Source organism: Anomaloglossus baeobatrachus, chromosome 12 (genome assembly GCF_048569485.1).
Source record: "Anomaloglossus baeobatrachus isolate aAnoBae1 chromosome 12, aAnoBae1.hap1, whole genome shotgun sequence".
NCBI lineage: Eukaryota > Metazoa > Chordata > Amphibia > Anura > Aromobatidae > Anomaloglossus > Anomaloglossus baeobatrachus.
The window spans coordinates 101,824,236-101,842,757 of NC_134364.1; the positions used below are offsets into that span (position 1 = coordinate 101,824,236).

Here is an 18,522-nt window from a genome sequence, read left to right on the forward strand (position 1 = left end):
GCTGAGTTGCCCTTCAACTGTCCACCTTTGTGATGTGGCTCATAGTGGAGTCTGTCTGCTGCCAAATGCTATTGTGGAACATAAAGTGATACCCGGCTTCTGCTTTACAGATCAAGCAGATGATGGAAGCCGCCACCAGACAGATAGAGGAGAGGAAAAAACAGCTGAGCTTCGTCAGTCCTCCCCCTGTGACGGTACGGTATACAGCACCTACCCTTATTAACTGCTGTCCTGGAAAATAAGATTCTCCATGATATCGCTGCTTTGTTTCTACCTTCTCTATTTTTCTAGCCACCTTGCTACTACTTAGTCCACGTCAGCAATAATAGGGCGGGTGTGTTCATAGGTTCATGGAGAGAGAAATATTATTTTTTTTTTATTCATTATTTACTAATATATATATATAATTTTATTTCTAAAAATTTCTTTTTTTCTGTTAAATATTAAATATTATATATATCATCTATATTATACATAGAGAGAGATATAGTGTGTGTGTGTATATGTAGAGAGAGTAAATTAGATATATCTATAGATATAGATAGATATAGATATATATAGATAGATATAGATAACTATATATAGATAGATAGATATATAGATATAGATAGATAGATAGATAGATATATGTGTAAATATATATAGTCATATATAATTTCAACACATTTCTATTTTTTGCAATATTATACACACATGTACAGTGTGTGTGTGTGTGTGTGTGTGTGTATATATATATATAATATATATATATATATAATCATTAATTTAAATTCTTGAATATTTATATTTTTCACTTTTTTAATATTTAACAGAAAAAAAGAAATTTTTAGAATTTTATGTATTTTTTTTAACATTTTAGTAAAATCAATTCTTCAATATATAATTTATTTTATTTTCTCTTAAATATGTAGGGAAAAAAAAATTTGAAATATATATTTTTTCGAAACTCAACAGCCTCATAGGAATATATGAGGCCTTTGGGCTCTGGTGAGGAGAGTGGCTGGTCTGTACTCGGACCATCTGAATGCAGCCTCAGTTATACTGAGGGTAAGAGCCAGCAGTCATCTCGCCATGTTTTATTTCTTTGTCGCTCCTAATTGGGAGACCCAGACAATTGGGGTGTATAGCTATGCCTCCAGAGGCCACACAAAGTATTACACTAAAAGTGTAACGCCCCTCCCCTTCGCCTATACACCCCCCGTGCTGCTACGGGCTCATCAGTTTTTATGCTTTGTGCGAAGGAGGTCAGACATGCACGCATAGCTCCACAGCTTAGTCAGCAGCAGCTGCTGACTATGTCGGATGGAAGAAAAGAGGGCCCATAACAGGGCCCCCAGCATGCTCCCTTCTCACCCCACTCTTGTCGGCGGTGTTGTTAAGGTTGAGGTATCCATTGCGGGTACGGAGGCTGGAGCCCACATGCTGCTTTCCTTCCCCATCCCTCAATTAGGGCTCTGGGTGAAGTGGGATCCCATCGGTCTCCAGGCACAGGAGACCGTGCTCCATCCACAGCTCCTGAGGACCCTGCTGGATAGGAGCCGAGTATCGTTCAGGGACATGGCCCTGCTACTTTGAGGTACTCTGTGTCCCCGTGGGGACCGCGCACAGCAACACTCCAGCATTGCTGGGTGTGCTAGTGCACCGGGGACAGCAGCGCTGACTGAGTTTGTGCCATTACACACTTCAGCGTCGCTGAGTGTGTTCGTGTAGGGGGACTGCCGCGCTGACCGCCGCTGCCATGGTTATCACTGCGGCGCGGCTGGGACTGTTAGTGCGCCGGGGACTTCCGCGCCGACCGCGCTTATACGGTGGCCGCGCTTATAACTCGAGTCCCCGGCTTTTGCGGCCTAGTCTCTTTTTCTTCCCGCCCCCAGCCCTGCCAGTCAGGGGAAAGGCGGGACGCTGTACAGGACGGCAGCACTGAGGGCTGGAGCATGCTTTGCATACTCCACCCCCCTCACTCTGCACAGTGGGGCACCAGTTCCCGCACTTTTCTGGGTCACGCCCACGGCTCCCTCTTCTCCTCAGGACGCCGGCAGCCATTCCTCTCAGCTCTGCTAACGCTGGAGAGGAGAGACAAGCTCAGGGAGACCCAGGCAGGAATTCTGGTGCCCACACAAACGCTTTGCGCAGGCGGTAAGCAGCACCTGTGGTGCTGGCCCCACTAGTGCAGAAGTGTACTTATAGATTATATGATTATAGACTATACTTTACACTGTATGGTGCACTGTTGATTTTTGTCTATATACCCTCCTGTATTGCTCAGAGGAGACAACAGCATGTCGTCCACAAATAGCAAGGGTGCCAAAGCACATACTTACTATGCTGCCTGTGCAGCATGTACGGCTATACTGCCGGAAGGTTCCACTGACCCTCATTGTGTGCAATGCTCGGCCCCTGTGGCACTTTCTCAGCCGGAGTCTCTGCTAAGGGTGGCCCAGGGAGAACCACCTGTTAACACTGTCCAAGTGACAGGGACGGAGTTTGCAGTTTTTACTGAAAGACTTTCTGAGACTATGGCTAAGATATTAGAAGCCTTGCAGTCCAGGCCGGCATCTCAAGCCATGGGCACTGTGGAATCATTTCCCCCTGGTCCCCCTCAGTTGGAACAGCAATGTCCTCCCAGGGTGTCTCATGGATCCCAGGGTGAGGTCTCTGACACGGACCGCAGCCCCAGACCGACTAAGCGAGCTCGCTATGAAATCCCCTCGACATCATCACAATGTTCAGGGTCTCAGCGAGAGGACTCTCTGTATGATGAAGCGGAGGTAGCTGATCAGGATTCTGATCCTGAAGCCGCTCTCAACCTTGATACTCCTGATGGGGACGCCATAGTGAATGATCTTATTGCGTCCATCAATGAAATGTTGGATATTTCTCCCTCAGCTCCTCCAGTGGAGGAGTCAGCTTCTCAGCAGGAGAAATTCCGTTTCAGGTTTCCCAAGCGTACAAAGAGTATGTTTCTGGACCACTCTGACTTCAGAGAGGCAGTCCAGAAACACCGAGCTTGTCCAGATAAGCGTTTTTCTTCGTCGCTCCATTGGGAGACCCAGACGATTGGGTGTATAGCTACTGCCTCCGGAGGCCACACAAAGCATTACACTAAAAAGTGTAAGGCCCCTCCCCTTCTGGCTATACACCCCCAGTGGGATCACTGGCTCACCAGTTTTCTGCTTTGTGCGAAGGAGGTCAGACATCCACGCATAGCTCCACTGTTTAGTCAGCAGTAGCTGCTGACTATATCGGATGGAAGAAAAGAGGGCCCATATAGGGCCCCCAGCATGCTCCCTTCTCACCCCGCTTGTGGTTTGTAAGGTTGAGGTACCTATTGCTGGTACGGCGGCTGGAGCCCACATGCTGTTTTCCTTCCACATCCCCCTGAGGGGCTCTGAGGAAGTGGGATCTTACCGGCCCCAAAGCCCTGAGGCCGGGCTCCATCCACAGACCCATTGAACCTGCTGGATACGGAGCTGGGTACCGTTCAGGGACATGGCCCTGCACCATTCAGGTACTCTGTGTCCCCGTACACACAGGCACAGCACACTCCAGACTTGCTGGGTGTGCTAGTGCGCCGGGGACAGTAAAGGGTTACAGTCACTGCAGCCTAGCTGAGTGACTTTATGTATGGGGAACTACCGCGCCGGACGCTCCGGGAGCGGCGGCGCGGCTGGGACTTGTAGTGCGCCGGGGACTTTGCGCCGACCGCGCTTTTACGGCGGCGGCGCTTATAAATCCAGTCCCCGGCTTTTGCGGCCTAGCTCCGCTTCGTTCCCGCCCCCACCCTGTCAATCAGGGTAGGGGAGAGACGCTGTACAATCAGCAGCGCCGAGGGCTGGAGCCTTATTTACATGCTCCAGCCCTCTCACTGGACACTGTGGGACGCCGGTTTCCCGCTCTGACTTGGGGGCACGCCCACGGCCCGCCCCTACTCACACGAGCTGGAGAAGACGCCGGCAGCCATTCCTGCAGTCCGAGCTGAGAGATCGGACTCTGGGCAACCAGGCACAGGACTAGGGCGACCACACACCCGCTTATAGGCGGGCGGTAAGCGGCACCTGAAGTGCTGACCCCACTAAATACCGCAGTTGTCCATTTGTATTTTTATGCTTACACTGCATAGGTCGCTATCTTTGGCTATATGCCCTCTTAGATGGCGACACATCAGCAGCAGGAAAGCAGGGGTGCTAAGGCACAGGCTTTCTATGCTGCTTGTATTGCACGTACTGAAGTGTTCATGTGTATTTATGCTTGTATGCTATACACTGCACTGTACGGTCGCTAGTCTGGGCTATTTTCGCCTAGAATGACTAGACTACAGCAGCAGAAAAGCAGGGGTGCTGAGGCACAGGTTTTTTCTAGGCTGCTTGTATTGCAGGGGTTGCAGTGTTCATTTGTACTTATGCTTGTATGCTATACATTGCACTGTATGGTCGATATTCTGGGCTATATTCCCCTAGATGGCTAGTCTACAGCGGCAGAAAAGCAGGGGTGCCAAGGCACAGGCTTTCTATGCTGCTTGTATTGCATGTGCTGCAGTGTTCATTGTACTTTATGCTTGTATGCTATACATTGCATTGTACGGTCGCCATTATTGGCTCTATGTCCTAGATGGCTAGTCGGCAGCAGCATATAAGCAACACAGGCTTTCGATGCTGTTTTTACTGTTCCACGGCACTGAACCCCATTGTGTGCAATGCTCCCCTGGAGCACTTGGTCAGCCGGGGTCTCTACTAGACGTGGCCAAAGGAACCACCTGTCAACCCTGTCCAAGGACAGGGATGGAGTTGCAATGGGATAGAGACTTGCAGTCCGGACAGGCCATGGGCAAATCATTGCTCCCTGGCCACCCTCATTGGGAATAAAATCGGTTCCCCGGGGGGGGTCCCAGGAGGCTCTCTGTATGATGAGGCAGACGTAGCTCATCAGGACTTTGATCCTGACAACGCTCTCAATCCGGATACACCGGATGGTGACGCCATAAGGAATGATCCTATAGCGTCCATCAATGGAATGTTGGATCTTTCTCCCTCAGCTCCCCCAGCGGAGGAGTCAGCTTCACAGCAGGAGAAGTCCCATTTCAGTAGCTCAAACGTATATTGAGTATTTTTCTGGCCACGCTGACTTCAGAGAAGCAGTCCAGGAACACCACGCTTACCAGATAAGCGTTTTCTCCAAACGTATTAAGGATACACGTTATCCTTTTCCCCCTGACGTGGTCAAGCGCGGGACCCAGGGTCCAAAGGTGGATTCTCCAATCTCCAGGCTTGCGGCTAGAGCTATAGTTGCAGTGGAGATGGGACTTCACTTAAAGATGCCAGACAGATGGACTCTGGTTGAAATCTGTCTATGAGGCTATCGGCGTGTCGGTTGCTCCGGCATTTACAGCCGTATGGGCACCCTAAGCTTTTCAGCTGTTCTTGCACAGCTGGTCTTGAGCATATGTACATTTGTGCCGCAGGGGCGTCCGTAACCTCGCAATGTCTGCATTGCGACTTACCCTATTAATGCTGTCCTGGAAGGACAGTCGAGGTTTCGGTCCTTCCCAAGCTCGGGCAGGTCCCAATTGTCCTCGTCCAGAAGTGCTGAAAAGCCTCAGAGGGGCTCAGTTTCCGGGGGCTCAATCACGCCCAAGGAAAGCAGCCGGAGGAACCGCTACCAAGGCGGTCTCCTCATGACTCTCAGCTCTCTCATCTCTCCGCATCCGCGGTTGATGGCAGACTCGCTCGCCTTTGGCGACATTTAGCTGCCACAGGTCACAGACCGGTGGGTGAGGGACATTGTGCCCACGTGCACAGGACAGAGTTCTGTTCTCGTCCTCCGACTCGATTCTTCAGAACGTCCCCACCTCCCCACCGAGCCGATGCTCTTCTGCAGGCAGAAGGAGTGGTAATCCCTGTTCCTCTTCAGGAACAAGACACGGTTTTCCTCCAATCTGGTTGTGGTGCCAAAAAAGGATGGCTCTTTCCGTTCCGTTCTGGACCTAAAACTGCTCAACAAGCACGTGGAGGCCAGGCGGTTCCGGATGAAACCCTCCGCTCCGTCATTGCCTCAATGTCTCAAGGATATTTCCTAGCATCAATAGACATCAAAGATGCTTATCTCCACGTGCCGATTGCTACAGAGCACCAATGTTTTCTACGTTTCGTGATGGGAGACGACCATCTTCAGTTCGTAGCTCTGCCATTCGGTCTGGCGACAACCCCACGGGTGTTCACCAAGGTCATGGCGGCAGTGGTAGCAGTCTTGCACTCACAGGGACACTCTGTGATCCCTTACTTGGACGATCTACTTGTCAAGGCACCCTCTCAAGAGGCATGCCAACTCAGCCTGAATGTTGCGCTGGAGACTCTCCAGACGTTCGGGTGGATCATCGACTTCTCAAAGTCAAACCTGTCACCGACCCAATCACTAACGTATCTTGGCATGGAGTTTCATACCCTATCAGCGCTAGTGAAGCTTCCGCTGCACAAGCAGCGGTCACTACAGACTGGGGTGCAGACTCTCCGTCAAGGTCAGTCGCACTCCTTAAGACGCCTCATGCACTTCCTCGGGAAGATGGTGGCGGCAATGGAGGTGGTTCCGTTTGCGCAGTTTCATCTGCGTTCTCTTATTGGGACATTCTCCGCCAATGGGACGGGAAGTCAACATCCCTGAACAGGAAAGTATCCTTTTCGGAAGGACTCTCTGCAATGGTGGCTTCTTCCCACCTCCTTATCACAGGGAAGATCCTTCCTACCACCGTCTTGGGCGGTAGTCACGACAGACGCGAGTCTGTCAGGGTGGGGAGCAGTTTTTCTCCACCACAGGGCTCAGGGTACGTGGACTCAGCAGGAGTCCACCCTTCAGATCCATGTTCTGGAAATCAGAGCAGTGTATCTTGCCCTACTAGCCTTCCAGCAGTGGCTGGAAGGAAAGCAGATCCGAATTCAGTCGGACAACTCCACAGCGGTGGCATACATCAATCACCAAGGAGGGACACGCAGTCGGCAAGCCTTCCAGGAAGTCCGGCGGATTCTGACGTGGGTGGAAGCCACGGCCTCCACCGTATCCGCAGTTCACATCCCCGGCGTAGAAAACTGGGAAGCAGACTTCCTCAGCCGCCAGGGCATGGACGCAGGGGAATGGTCCCTTCACCCGGACGTGTTTCAGGAAATCTGTAGCCGCTGGGGAAGGCCGGACGTCGACCTAATGGCGTCCAGGCACAACAACAAGGTCCCAACCTTCATAGCACGGTCTCGCGATCACAGAACTCTGGCGGCAGACGCCTTAGTGCAAGATTGGTCGCAGTTCCGGCTCCCTTATGTGTTTCCACCTCTGGCACTCTTGCCCAGAGTGCTACGCAAGATCAGATCCGACTGCAGCCGCGTCATACTCGTCGCCCCAGACTGGCCAAGGAGGGCGTGGTATCCGGATCTGTGGCATCTCACGGTCGGCCAACCGTCGGCACTACCAGACCGACCAGACTTACTGTCCCAAGGGCCGTTTTTCCATCGGAATTCTGCGGCCCTGAACCTGACTGTGTGGCCATTGAGTCCTGGATCCTAGGGTCTTCAGGATTATCCCAAGGGGTCGTTGCCACCATGAGACAGGCTAGGAAGCCCACGTCCGCTAAGATCTACCACAGAACGTGGAAGATATTCTTATCCTGGTGCTCTGCTCAGGGAGTGTCTCCCTGGCCTTTTGCATTGCCTACCTTTCTTTCTTTCCTGCAATCTGGGTTAGAAAAAGGTTTGTCGCTCGGCTCCCTTAAAGGGCAAGTCTCGGCGCTATCCGTCTTTTTTCAAAAGCGTCTAGCACGGCTTCCTAAGGTGCGCAAGTTCCTGCAGGGGGTTTGTCATATTGTACCCCCGTACAAGCGGCCGTTAGATCCATGGGATCTGAACAGGGTACTAGTTGCCCTCCAGAAGCCGCCCTTCGAGCCTCTGAGGGAGGTTTCACTTTCTAGACTATCACAGAAAGGGGCCTTTCTGGTAGCGATCACATCTCTTCGGAGAGTGTCTGAGCTAGCAGCGCTGTCATCCAAGGCTCCTTTCCTGGTCTTCCACCAGGACAAGGTAGTGCTGCGCCCCATTCAGGAGTTTCTCCCGAAGGTGGTATCCTCTTTTCATCTTAATCAGGATATCACTTTGCCTTCTTTTTGTCCTCATGCAGTTCATCGGTATGAGAAGAATTTACATTTGTTAGATCTGGTGAGAGCACTCAGAATCTACATTTCCCGCACGGCGCCCCTGCGCCGCTCCGATGCACTCTTTGTCCTTGTCGCTGGTAAGCGCAAAGGGTCGCAGGCTTCCAAAGCCACCCTGGCTCGATGGATCAAAGAACCAATTCTTGAAGCCTACCGTTCTGCTGGGCTTCCGGTTCCATCAGGGCTGAAGGCCCATTCTACCAGAGCCGTGGGTGCGTCCTGGGCATTACGACACCAGGCTACGGCTCAACAGGTGTGCCAGGCAGCTACCTGGTCGAGTCTGCACACTTTCACCAAACATTATCAGGTGCATACCTACGCTTCGGCGGACGCCAGCCTAGGTAGAAGAGTCCTGCAGGCGGCGGTTGCCTCCTCGTAGGGGAGAGCTGTTTTGCAGCTCTAACTTGAGGTATTAATTTACCCACCCAGGGACAGCTTTTGGACGTCCCAATCGTCTGGGTCTCCCAATGGAGCGACGAAGAAGAAGGGAATTTTGTTACTTACCGTAAATTCCTTTTCTTCTAGCTCCTATTGGGAGACCCAGCACCCGCCCTGTTGTCCTTCGGGATTTTTGGGTTTTTTCGGGTACACATGTTGTTCATGTTGAACGGTTTTTCAGTTCTCCGATGTTACTCGGAGTGAATTTGTTTAACCAAGTTATTGGCTTTCCTCCTTCTTGCTTTTGCACTAAAACTGGTGAGCCAGTGATCCCACTGGGGGTGTATAGCCAGAAGGGGAGGGGCCTTACACTTTTTAGTGTAATGCTTTGTGTGGCCTCCGGAGGCAGTAGCTATACACCCAATCGTCTGGGTCTCCCAATAGGAGCTAGAAGAAAAGGAATTTACGGTAAGTAACAAAATTCCCTTCTTCCAAGCGCCTTAAGGATACACGTTACCCTTTCCCCCCTGACGTGGTCAAGGGCTGGACTCAGTGTCCCAAGGTGGATCCTCCAATCTCCAGACTGGCGGCTAGATCCATAGTTGCAGTGGAAGATGGAGCTTCACTCAAGGATGCCACTGACAGACAGATGGAGCTCTGGTTGAAATCCATCTATGAAGCTATCGGCGCGTCTTTTGCTCCAGCATTCGCAGCCGTATGGGCACTCCAAGCTATCTCAGCTGGTCAGGCGCAAATTGACGCACTCACACGTACGTCTGCGCCGCAGGTGGCGTCCATAACCTCTCAAACGTCGGCATTTGCGTCTTACGCTATTAATGCTGTCCTGGACTCTGCGAGCCGTACGGCGGTTGCAGCCGCCAATTCGGTGGCAATACGCGCAGGGCCTTGTGGCTGCGGGAATGGAAGGCAGATTCGGCTTCCAAAAAGTGCTTAACTGGATTGCCATTTTCTGGCGACCGTTTGTTTGGTGAGAGATTGGATGAAATCATCAAACAATCCAAGGGAAAGGAAACATCCTTACCCCAGGCCAAACCAAAAACACCCCAACAGAGGAGGGGACAGTCGAGGTTTCGGTCCTTTCGGGGTGCGGGCAGGTCCCAATTCTCCTCGTCCAAAAGGCCTCAGAAGGATCAGAGGAACTCCGACGCATGGCGGTCTAAATCACGCCCTAAAAAGACCGCCGGAGGTGCCGCTACCAAGGCGGCTTCCTCATGACTTACGGCCTCCTCACACCGCATCCTCGGTCGGTGGCAGGCTCTCCCGCTTTTGCGACACCTGGCTGCCACAGGTAAAAGACCGTTGGGTGAGAGACATTTTGTCTCACGGTTACAGGATAGAGTTCAGCTCTCGTCCTCCGACTCGATTCTTCAGAACATCTCCGCCTCCCGAGCGAGCCGAGGCTCTTCTGCAGGCGGTGGGCATTCTGAAGGCAGAAGGAGTGGTGGTCCCGGTTCCTCTTCAGCAACAGGGTCACGGTTTCTACTCCAACCTGTTTGTGGTTCAAAAGAAGGACGGGTCCTTCCGTCCTGTTTTGGACCTAAAACTGCTCAACAAACACGTAAGGACCAGGCGGTTCCGGATGGAATCCCTCCGCTCCGTCATCGCCTCAATGTCCCAAGGAGATTTCCTAGCATCGATCGATATCAAGGATGCTTATCTCCACGTACCAATTGCTCCAGAGCATCAGCGCTTCTTGCGTTTCGCCATAGGAGACGAACACCTTCAGTTCGCGGCACTGCCGTTCGGCCTGGCGACAGCCCCAAGGGTTTTCACCAAGGTCATGGCTACAGTAGTTGCGGTCCTCCACTCTCAGGGTCACTCAGTGATACCTTACTTAGACGATCTGCTGGTCAAGGCACCCTCTCAAGAGGCATGCCAACACAGCCTCAACGTTACTCTGGAGATTCTCCAGAGTTTCGGGTGGATCATCAATTTCTTCGGCGCTCCATTGGGAGACCCAGACGATTGGGTGTATAGCACTGCCTCCGGAGGCCACACAAAGCAACTACACCAAAAAGTGTAAGGCCCCTCCCCTTCTGGCTATACACCCCCAGTGGGATCACTGGCTCACCAGTTTTCTGCTTTGTGCGAAGGAGGTCAGACATCCACACATAGCTCCACTGTTTAGTCAGCAGTAGCTGCTGACTATATCGGATGGAAGAAAAGAGGGCCCATATGGGGCCCCCAGCATGCTCCCTTCTTACCCCACTTGTGGTTTGTAAGGTTGAGGTACCCATTGCGGGTACGGAGGCTGGAGCCCACATGCTGTTTTCCTTCCCCATCCCCCTGAGGGGCTCTGAGGAAGTGGGATCTTACCGGCCACCAAGCCCTGAGGCCGGGCTCCATCCACAGACCCATAGAACCTGCTGGATGTGGAGCGGGAGTGCCGTTCAGGGACAAGGCCCTGCAACTTTCAGGTACTCTGTGTCCCCGTATGGCAGGCCACGCACACCCCAGGTTTGCTGGGTGTGCTAGTGCGCCGGGGACTGTAGCGCTGTGCGCTGGGCTTATAGTCCCTGCAGATTACTGGGGGACTTTATGTGTGTGGATCGCCGCGCCGACCGCCCCTGGAGCGGCGGCGCAGCTGCGACTTGTAGTGCGCCGGGGACGCGCCGACCGCGCTTTTACGGCGGCGGCGCTTCTAACTTTAGTCCCCGGTCTTCTGCGGCCTAGCTCCGCTTCGTTAACGCCCCCCACCCTGTCAATCAGGGTAGGGGAGAGACGTTGTTCAATCGGCAGCGCCGAGGGCTGGAGCACGATTTACATGCTCCAGCCCTCTCACTGAGCACAGTAGGACACAGGCTTCGCGCTTTTTCTCTGTGCACGCCCTAGGCCCGCCCCCAGGCTTGCAGCTCCCCAGGACGCCGGCAGCCATTATACACATGCAGTCTGGCTGGAGAACGGACGCAGGCTCTGGGGGACCCAGGCTAGGGGTTTCTGGCGACCACACACCCGCGCTAAGCGGGCGGTAAGCAGCACATACGTGCGGCCCCACTAGTGCCACAGTGTTATATTTTTCGCTGTACCAGATATATTTATATACTGCACTGTAAGGTCGCTTCTTGGCTGTACACCCTATATTGCTTTGAGGAGACAACAGCATGTCATCCGCAAAACGCAAGGGTGCCAAGGCACGGGCTGTATACACGGCTTGTACAGCATGTGGGGCTAATCTACCAGCAGGCTCCAACGACTCTCATTGTGTGCAATGTTCAGTCCCAGTGGCACTTCGTCAGCCAGAGCCTATTGTGGTGGTAGCCCAGGCAGAGTCGCCTGTGAACCCTGCCCCGGTGACGGGGACAGAATTTGCAGTCTTTGCTGATAAAATGTCTGTGACTATGACAAAAATCCTGGAGACCTTGCAGTCCAGGCCAGTGGCTCAGACCATAGACACTGCTGTGTCTATGTTCCCCGGTCCCCCTCAGTTGGAACTAATCCGTACTTCAAGGGGGTCCCAGGCATCACAGGCTGAGGGCTCTGACTCCGATGACAGTCCCAGTCCGCCTAAGCGAGCTCGCTGGGAGAGACCCTCCACGTCATCACGCGGATCAGGGTCTCAGCGAGAAGGGTCCCTATATGATGGTTCAGAGGTGGGTGATCAGGAGTCTTGTCCTGACGCCGCACTCAATTTGGATACGCCAGATGGTGACACCATGGTAAATGACCTTATAGCGGCCATCAATAGGCTGTTGGATATTTCTCCCCCAGCCCCTTCTGCAGAGGAGGCAGCTGCACAGCAGGAGAAATTCCATTTCCTGTATCCCAAGCGTAAATTGAGTACTTTTCTGGACCACTCTGACTTCAGAGAATCCATCCAGAAACACAATACTTATCCGGACAAGCGTTTTTCTAAACGCCTTAAGGATACACGTTATCCTTTTCCCCCTGACGTGGTCAAACGCTGGACCCAGTGTCCAAAAGTGGACCCTCCAATATCCAGGCTTGCAGCTAGATCCATAGTTGCAGTGGAGGATGGGGCTTCACTTAAAGATGCCAATGACAGACAGATGGACCTTTGGTTGAAATCTGTCTATGAAGCTATCGGCGCGTCGTTTGCTCCAGCATTCGCGGCCGTGTGGGCGCTCCAAGCTATTTCAGCTGGTCTGGCACAGGTGGACTCTCTCATACGTCCAGCAGTGCCGCAAGTGGCGTCCCTAACTACGCAAATGTCTGCGTTTGCGACCTACGCTATCAATGCGGTACTGGACTCTACGAGCCGTACCTCAATGGCATCCGCCAACTCTGTAGTTTTGCGCAGGGCCTTGTGGTTAAAGGAATGGAAAGCAGATTCTGCTTCTAAAAAATGTTTAACCAGCTTGCCATTATCTGGAGACAGACTGTTTGGTGAGCAATTGGCGGAAATCATTAAACAGTCCAAAGGTAAGGACTCCTCCTTACCCCAGCCCAGATCAAGCAAACCTCCACAGAGGAAGTGGCAGTCAAAGTTTCGGTCCTTTCGAGGCTCGGGCAAGCCCCAATTCTCCTCGTCCAAAGGGACTCAGAAAGAGCAAAGGAGCTCTGATTCCTGGCGGGCTCACTCACGCCCCAAGAAAGCAACCGGAGGTACCGCTTCCAAGGCGGCTGCCTCATGACTTTCGGCCGCCTCCCTCCGCATCCTCGGTCGGTGGCAGGCTCTCCCGCTTTTGCGACATTTGGCTGCCACAGGTCAAAGACCGGTGGGTAACAGACATTTTGTCTCACGGGTACAGGATAGAGTTCAGTTCTCGGCCTCCGCCTCGGTTCTTCAGAACTTCCCCACATCCCGACCGAGCAGATGCCCTTCTGCAGGCGGTGACTTCTCTAAGAGCAGATGGAGTGGTGGTCCCTGTTCCTCTTCAGGAACAAGGTCAAGGTTTTTTCTCCAATCTCTTTGTGGTGCCAAAAAAGGACGGCTCATTCCGTCCTGTTCTGGACCTAAAACTGCTCAACAAGCATGTGAACGCCAGGCGGTTCCGGATGGAATCCCTCCGCTCAGTCATTGCCTCAATGTCTCAAGGAGATTTCCTAGCATCAATAGACATCAAGGATGCTTATCTCCACGTGCCGATTGCTACAGAGCACCAACGCTTTCTACGCTTCGTGATAGGAGACGACCATCTTCAGTTCGTAGCTCTGCCATTTGGTCTCGCGACAGCCCCACGGGTGTTCACCAAGATCATGGCGGCAGTGGTAGCAGTCTTGCACTCTCAGGGACACTCTGTGATCCCTTACTTGGACGATCTACTGGTCAAGGCACCCTCTCAAGAGGCATGCCAACTCAGCTTGACTGTTGCACTGGAGACTCTCCAGACGTTCGGGTGGATCATCAACTTCTCAAAGTCAAATCTGTCACCGACCCAGTCACTAACGTATCTTGGCATGGAGTTTCATACTCTCTCAGCGATAGTGAAGCTTCCGCTGGACAAGCAGCGGTCTCTACAGACTGGGGTGCAGGCTCTCCTTCAAGATCAGTCGCACTCCTTAAGACGCCTCATGCACTTCCTCGGGAAGATGGTGGCGGCAATGGAGGCGGTTCCGTTTGCGCAGTTTCATCTGCGCCCACTTCAATTGGACATTCTCCGCCAATGGGACGGGAAGTCAAAATCCCTGGACAGGAAAGTCTCCCTTTCCCAGACGGCCAAGGACTCTCTGCAGTGGTGGCTTCTTCCCACCTCATTATCACAGGGAAGATCCTTCCTACCACCGTCTTGGGCGGTGGTCACGACAGACGCGAGTCTGTCAGGGTGGGGAGCAGTTTTTCTCCACCACAGGGCTCAGGGTACGTGGACTCAGCAGGAGTCCACCCTTCAGATCAATGTTCTGGAAATCAGAGCAGTGTATCTTGCCCTACTAGCCTTCCAGCAGTGGCTGGAAGGAAGGCAGATCCGAATTCAGTCGGACAACTCCACAGCGGTGGCATACATCAACCACCAAGGGGGGACACGCAGTCGGCAAGCCTTCCAGGAAGTCCGGCGGATTCTGATGTGGGTGGAAGCCACGGCCTCCACCATATCCGCAGTTCACATCCCCGGCGTAGAAAACTGGGAAGCAGACTTCCTCAGTCGCCAGGGCATGGACGCAGGGGAATGGTCCCTTCACCCAGACGCGTTTCAGGAAATCTGTCGCCGATGGGGAAGGCCGGACGTCGACCTCATGGCGTCCCGGCACAACAACAAGGTCCCAACCTTCATGGCACGGTCTCGCGATCAAAGAGCGCTGGCGGCAGACGCCCTAGTGCAAGATTGGTCGCAGTTCCGGCTCCCTTATGTGTTTCCACCTCTGGCACTCTTGCCCAGAGTGCTACGCAAGATCAGATCCGATTGCAGCCGCGTCATACTCGTCGCTCCAGACTGGCCGAGGAGGGCGTGGTATCCGGATCTGTGGCAGCTCACGGTCGGCCAACCGTGGGCACTACCAGACCGACCAGACTTACTGTCCCAAGGGCCGTTTTTCCATCGGAATTCTGCGGCCCTGAACCTGACTGTGTGGCCATTGAGTCCTGGATCCTAGCGTCTTCAGGATTATCCCAAGGGGTCGTTGCCACCATGAGACAGGCTAGGAAGCCCACGTCCGCTAAGATCTACCACAGAACGTGGAGGATATTCTTATCCTGGTGCTCTGCTCAGGGAGTGTCTCCCTGGCCATTTGCTTTGTCTACCTTTCTTTCTTTCCTGCAATCTGGGTTAGAAAAAGGTTTGTCGCTCGGCTCCCTTAAAGGTCAGGTCTCGGCGCTATCCGTCTTTTTTCAGAGGCGTTTGGCACGCCTTCCTAAGGTGCGCACGTTCCTACAGGGGGTTTGCCATATCGTACCCCCGTACAAGCGGCCGTTAGATCCATGGGATCTGAACAGGGTACTAGTTGCCCTCCAGAAGCCGCCCTTCGAGCCTCTGAGGGAGGTTTCACTTTCTAGACTATCACAGAAAGTGGTTTTTCTGGTAGCGATCACATCTCTTCGGAGAGTGTCTGAGCTGGCAGCGCTATCATGCAAGGCTCCCTTCCTGGTCTTCCACCAGGACAAGGTAGTGCTGCGCCCCATTCAGGAGTTTCTCCCGAAGGTGGTATCCTCTTTTCATCTTAATCAGGATATCTCTTTGCCTTCGTTTTGTCCTCATGCAGTTCATCGGTATGAGAAGGATTTACATTTGTTAGATCTGGTGAGAGCACTCAGAATCTACATTTCCCGCACGGCGCCCCTGCGCCGCTCGGATGCACTCTTTGTCCTTGTCGCTGGCAAGCGCAAAGGGTCGCAGGCTTCCAAAGCCACCCTGGCTCGATGGATCAAAGAACCAATTCTTGAAGCCTACCGTTCTGCTGGGCTTCCGGTTCCATCAGGGCTGAAGGCCCATTCTACCAGAGCCGTGGGTGCGTCCTGGGCATTGCGACACCAGGCTACGGCTCAACAGGTGTGCCAGGCAGCTACCTGGTCGAGTCTGCACACTTTCACCAAACATTATCAGGTGCATACCTACGCTTCGGCGGACGCCAGCCTAGGTAGAAGAGTCCTGCAGGCGGCAGTTGCCTCCATATAGGGGAGGGCTGTCTTGCAGCTCTAACATGAGGTATTCTTTACCCACCCAGGGACAGCTTTTGGACGTCCCAATCGTCTGGGTCTCCCAATGGAGCGCCGAAGAAGAAGGGAATTTTGTTACTTACCGTAAATTCCTTTTCTTCTAGCTCCTATTGGGAGACCCAGCACCCGCCCTGTTGTCCTTCGGGATTTTTGGTTGTTTTTCGGGTACACATGTTGTTCATGTTGAACGGTTTTCAGTTCTCCGAGGTTACTTCGGAGTGAATTTGTTTAAACCAGTTATTGGCTTTCCTCCTTCTTGCTTTTGCACTAAAACTGGTGAGCCAGTGATCCCACTGGGGGTGTATAGCCAGAAGGGGAGGGGCCTTACACTTTTTAGTGTAATTGCTTTGTGTGGCCTCCGGAGGCAGTGCTATACACCCCAATCGTCTGGGTCTCCCAATAGGAGCTAGAAGAAAAGGAATTTACGGTAAGTAACAAAATTCCCTTCTTTCCAAAGTCAAATCTGACACCGGTCCAATCGCTGACATATCTTGGCATGGAGTTTCATACTCTTCCAGCGATAGTGAAGCTTCCGCTGGACAAACAGCGTTCACTACAGACAGGGGTGCAATCTCTCCTTCAAGGTCGGTCACACCCCTTGAGGCGCCTCATGCACTTCCTGGGGAAGATGGTGGCAGCAATGGAAGCAGTCCCTTTCGCGCAGTTTCACCTGCGTCCTCTTCAATGGGACATCCTACGCAAGTGGGACAGGATGCCGACGTCCCTAGACAGGAACGTCTCCCTCTCTCAGGCAACCAAAGCCTCCCTTCGGTGGTGGCTTCTTCCCACCTCATTATCGAAGGGGAAATCCTTCCTACCTCCATCCTGGGCGGTGGTCACGACGGACGCGAGTCTGTCAGGGTGGGGAGCAGTTTTTCTCCACCACAGGGCTCAGGGTACGTGGACTCAGCAAGAGTCCTCACTTCAGATCAATGTTCTGGAGATCAGGGCAGTGTATCTTGCCCTAAAAACGTTCCAGCAGTGGCTGGAAGGCAAGCAGATCCGAATTCAGTCGGACAACTCCACAGCGGTGGCATACATCAACCACCAAGGTGGGACACGCAGTCGGCAAGCCTTCCAGGAAGTCCGGCGGATTCTGCTGTGGGTGGAAGCCACAGCATCCACCATATCCGCAGTTCACATCCCAGGCGTAGAAAACTGGGAAGCAGACTTCCTCAGTCGCCAGGGCATGGACGCAGGGGAATGGTCCCTTCACCCGGACGTGTTTCAGGAGATCTGTTGCCGCTGGGGGATGCCGGACGTCGACCTAATGGCGTCACGGCACAACAACAAGGTCCCATCATTCATAGCACGGTCTCACGATCACAGAGCTCTGGCGGCAGACGCCTTAGTTCAGGATTGGTCGCAGTTTCAGCTTCCTTATGGGTTTCCTCCTCTGGCACTGTTGCCCAGAGTGTTACGCAAGCTCAGGGCCGACTGCCGCCGCGCCATCCTCGTCGCTCCAGACTGGCCGAGGAGGTCGTGGTACCCGGATCTGTGGCATCTCACGGTCGGCCAACCGTGGGCATTGCCAGACCGACCAGATTGCTGTCTCAAGGGCCGTTTTTCCATCTGAATTCTGCGGCCCTCAACCTGACTGTGTGGCCATTGAGTCCTGGATCCTAGCGTCTTCAGGATTATCTCTAGTAGCAGTCACCTCACTTCGGAGAGTGTCTGAGTTGGCAGCGTTATCATGCAAAGCCCCTTTCCTGGTGTTTCACCAGGACAAGGTGGTTCTGCGTCCGGTTCCGGAATTCCTCCCTAAGGTGGTATCCCCTTTTCATCTCAATCAGGACATCTCCTTACCCTCGTTTTGTCCTCATCCAGTTCACCAATGTGAAAAGGATTTGCACTTGTTAGATCTGGTGAGAGCACTCAGACTCTACATTTCTCGTACGGCGCCCCTGCGCCGCTCCGATGCTCTCTTTGTCCTTGTCGCTGGCCAGCGTAAAGGGACACAAGCTTCCAAATCAACCCTGGCTCGGTGGATCAAGGAACCAATTCTCGAAGCTTACCGTTCCTCGGGGCTTCCGGTTCCCTCAGGACTGAAGGCCCATTCTACCAGGGCCGTGGGAGCGTCCTGGGCCTTGCGACACCAGGCTACGGCTCAGCAGGTGTGTCAGGCAGCTACCTGGTCGAGCCTGCACATTTTCACGAAACACTATCAAGTGCATACCTATGCTTCGGCAGATGCCAGCCTAGGTAGGCGAGTCCTTCAGGCGGCGGTTGCCCACCTGTAGGACGGAGCCGTTACGGCTCTATTATGAGGTATTATTTACCCACCCAGGGACTGCTTTTGGACGTCCCAATTGTCTGGGTCTCCCAATTAGGAGCGACAAAGAAGAAGGGAATTTTGTTTACTTACCGTAAATTCCTTTTCTTCTAGCTC

The 18,522-nt window shown here is 53.2% G+C and overlaps 1 protein-coding gene across 1 annotated transcript in view; it reads left to right on the top strand.

The window, feature by feature from the left end:
* PRPF3 (pre-mRNA processing factor 3) overlaps nt 1-18,522 on the top strand; it is a 61,170-nt gene that overhangs the window by 15,150 nt on the left and 27,498 nt on the right. The window contains exon 5 of the mRNA XM_075331289.1: nt 111-194. Coding sequence (XP_075187404.1) covers nt 111-194 — 84 coding nt within the window. The remainder of the gene's footprint in view (nt 1-110; nt 195-18,522) is intronic.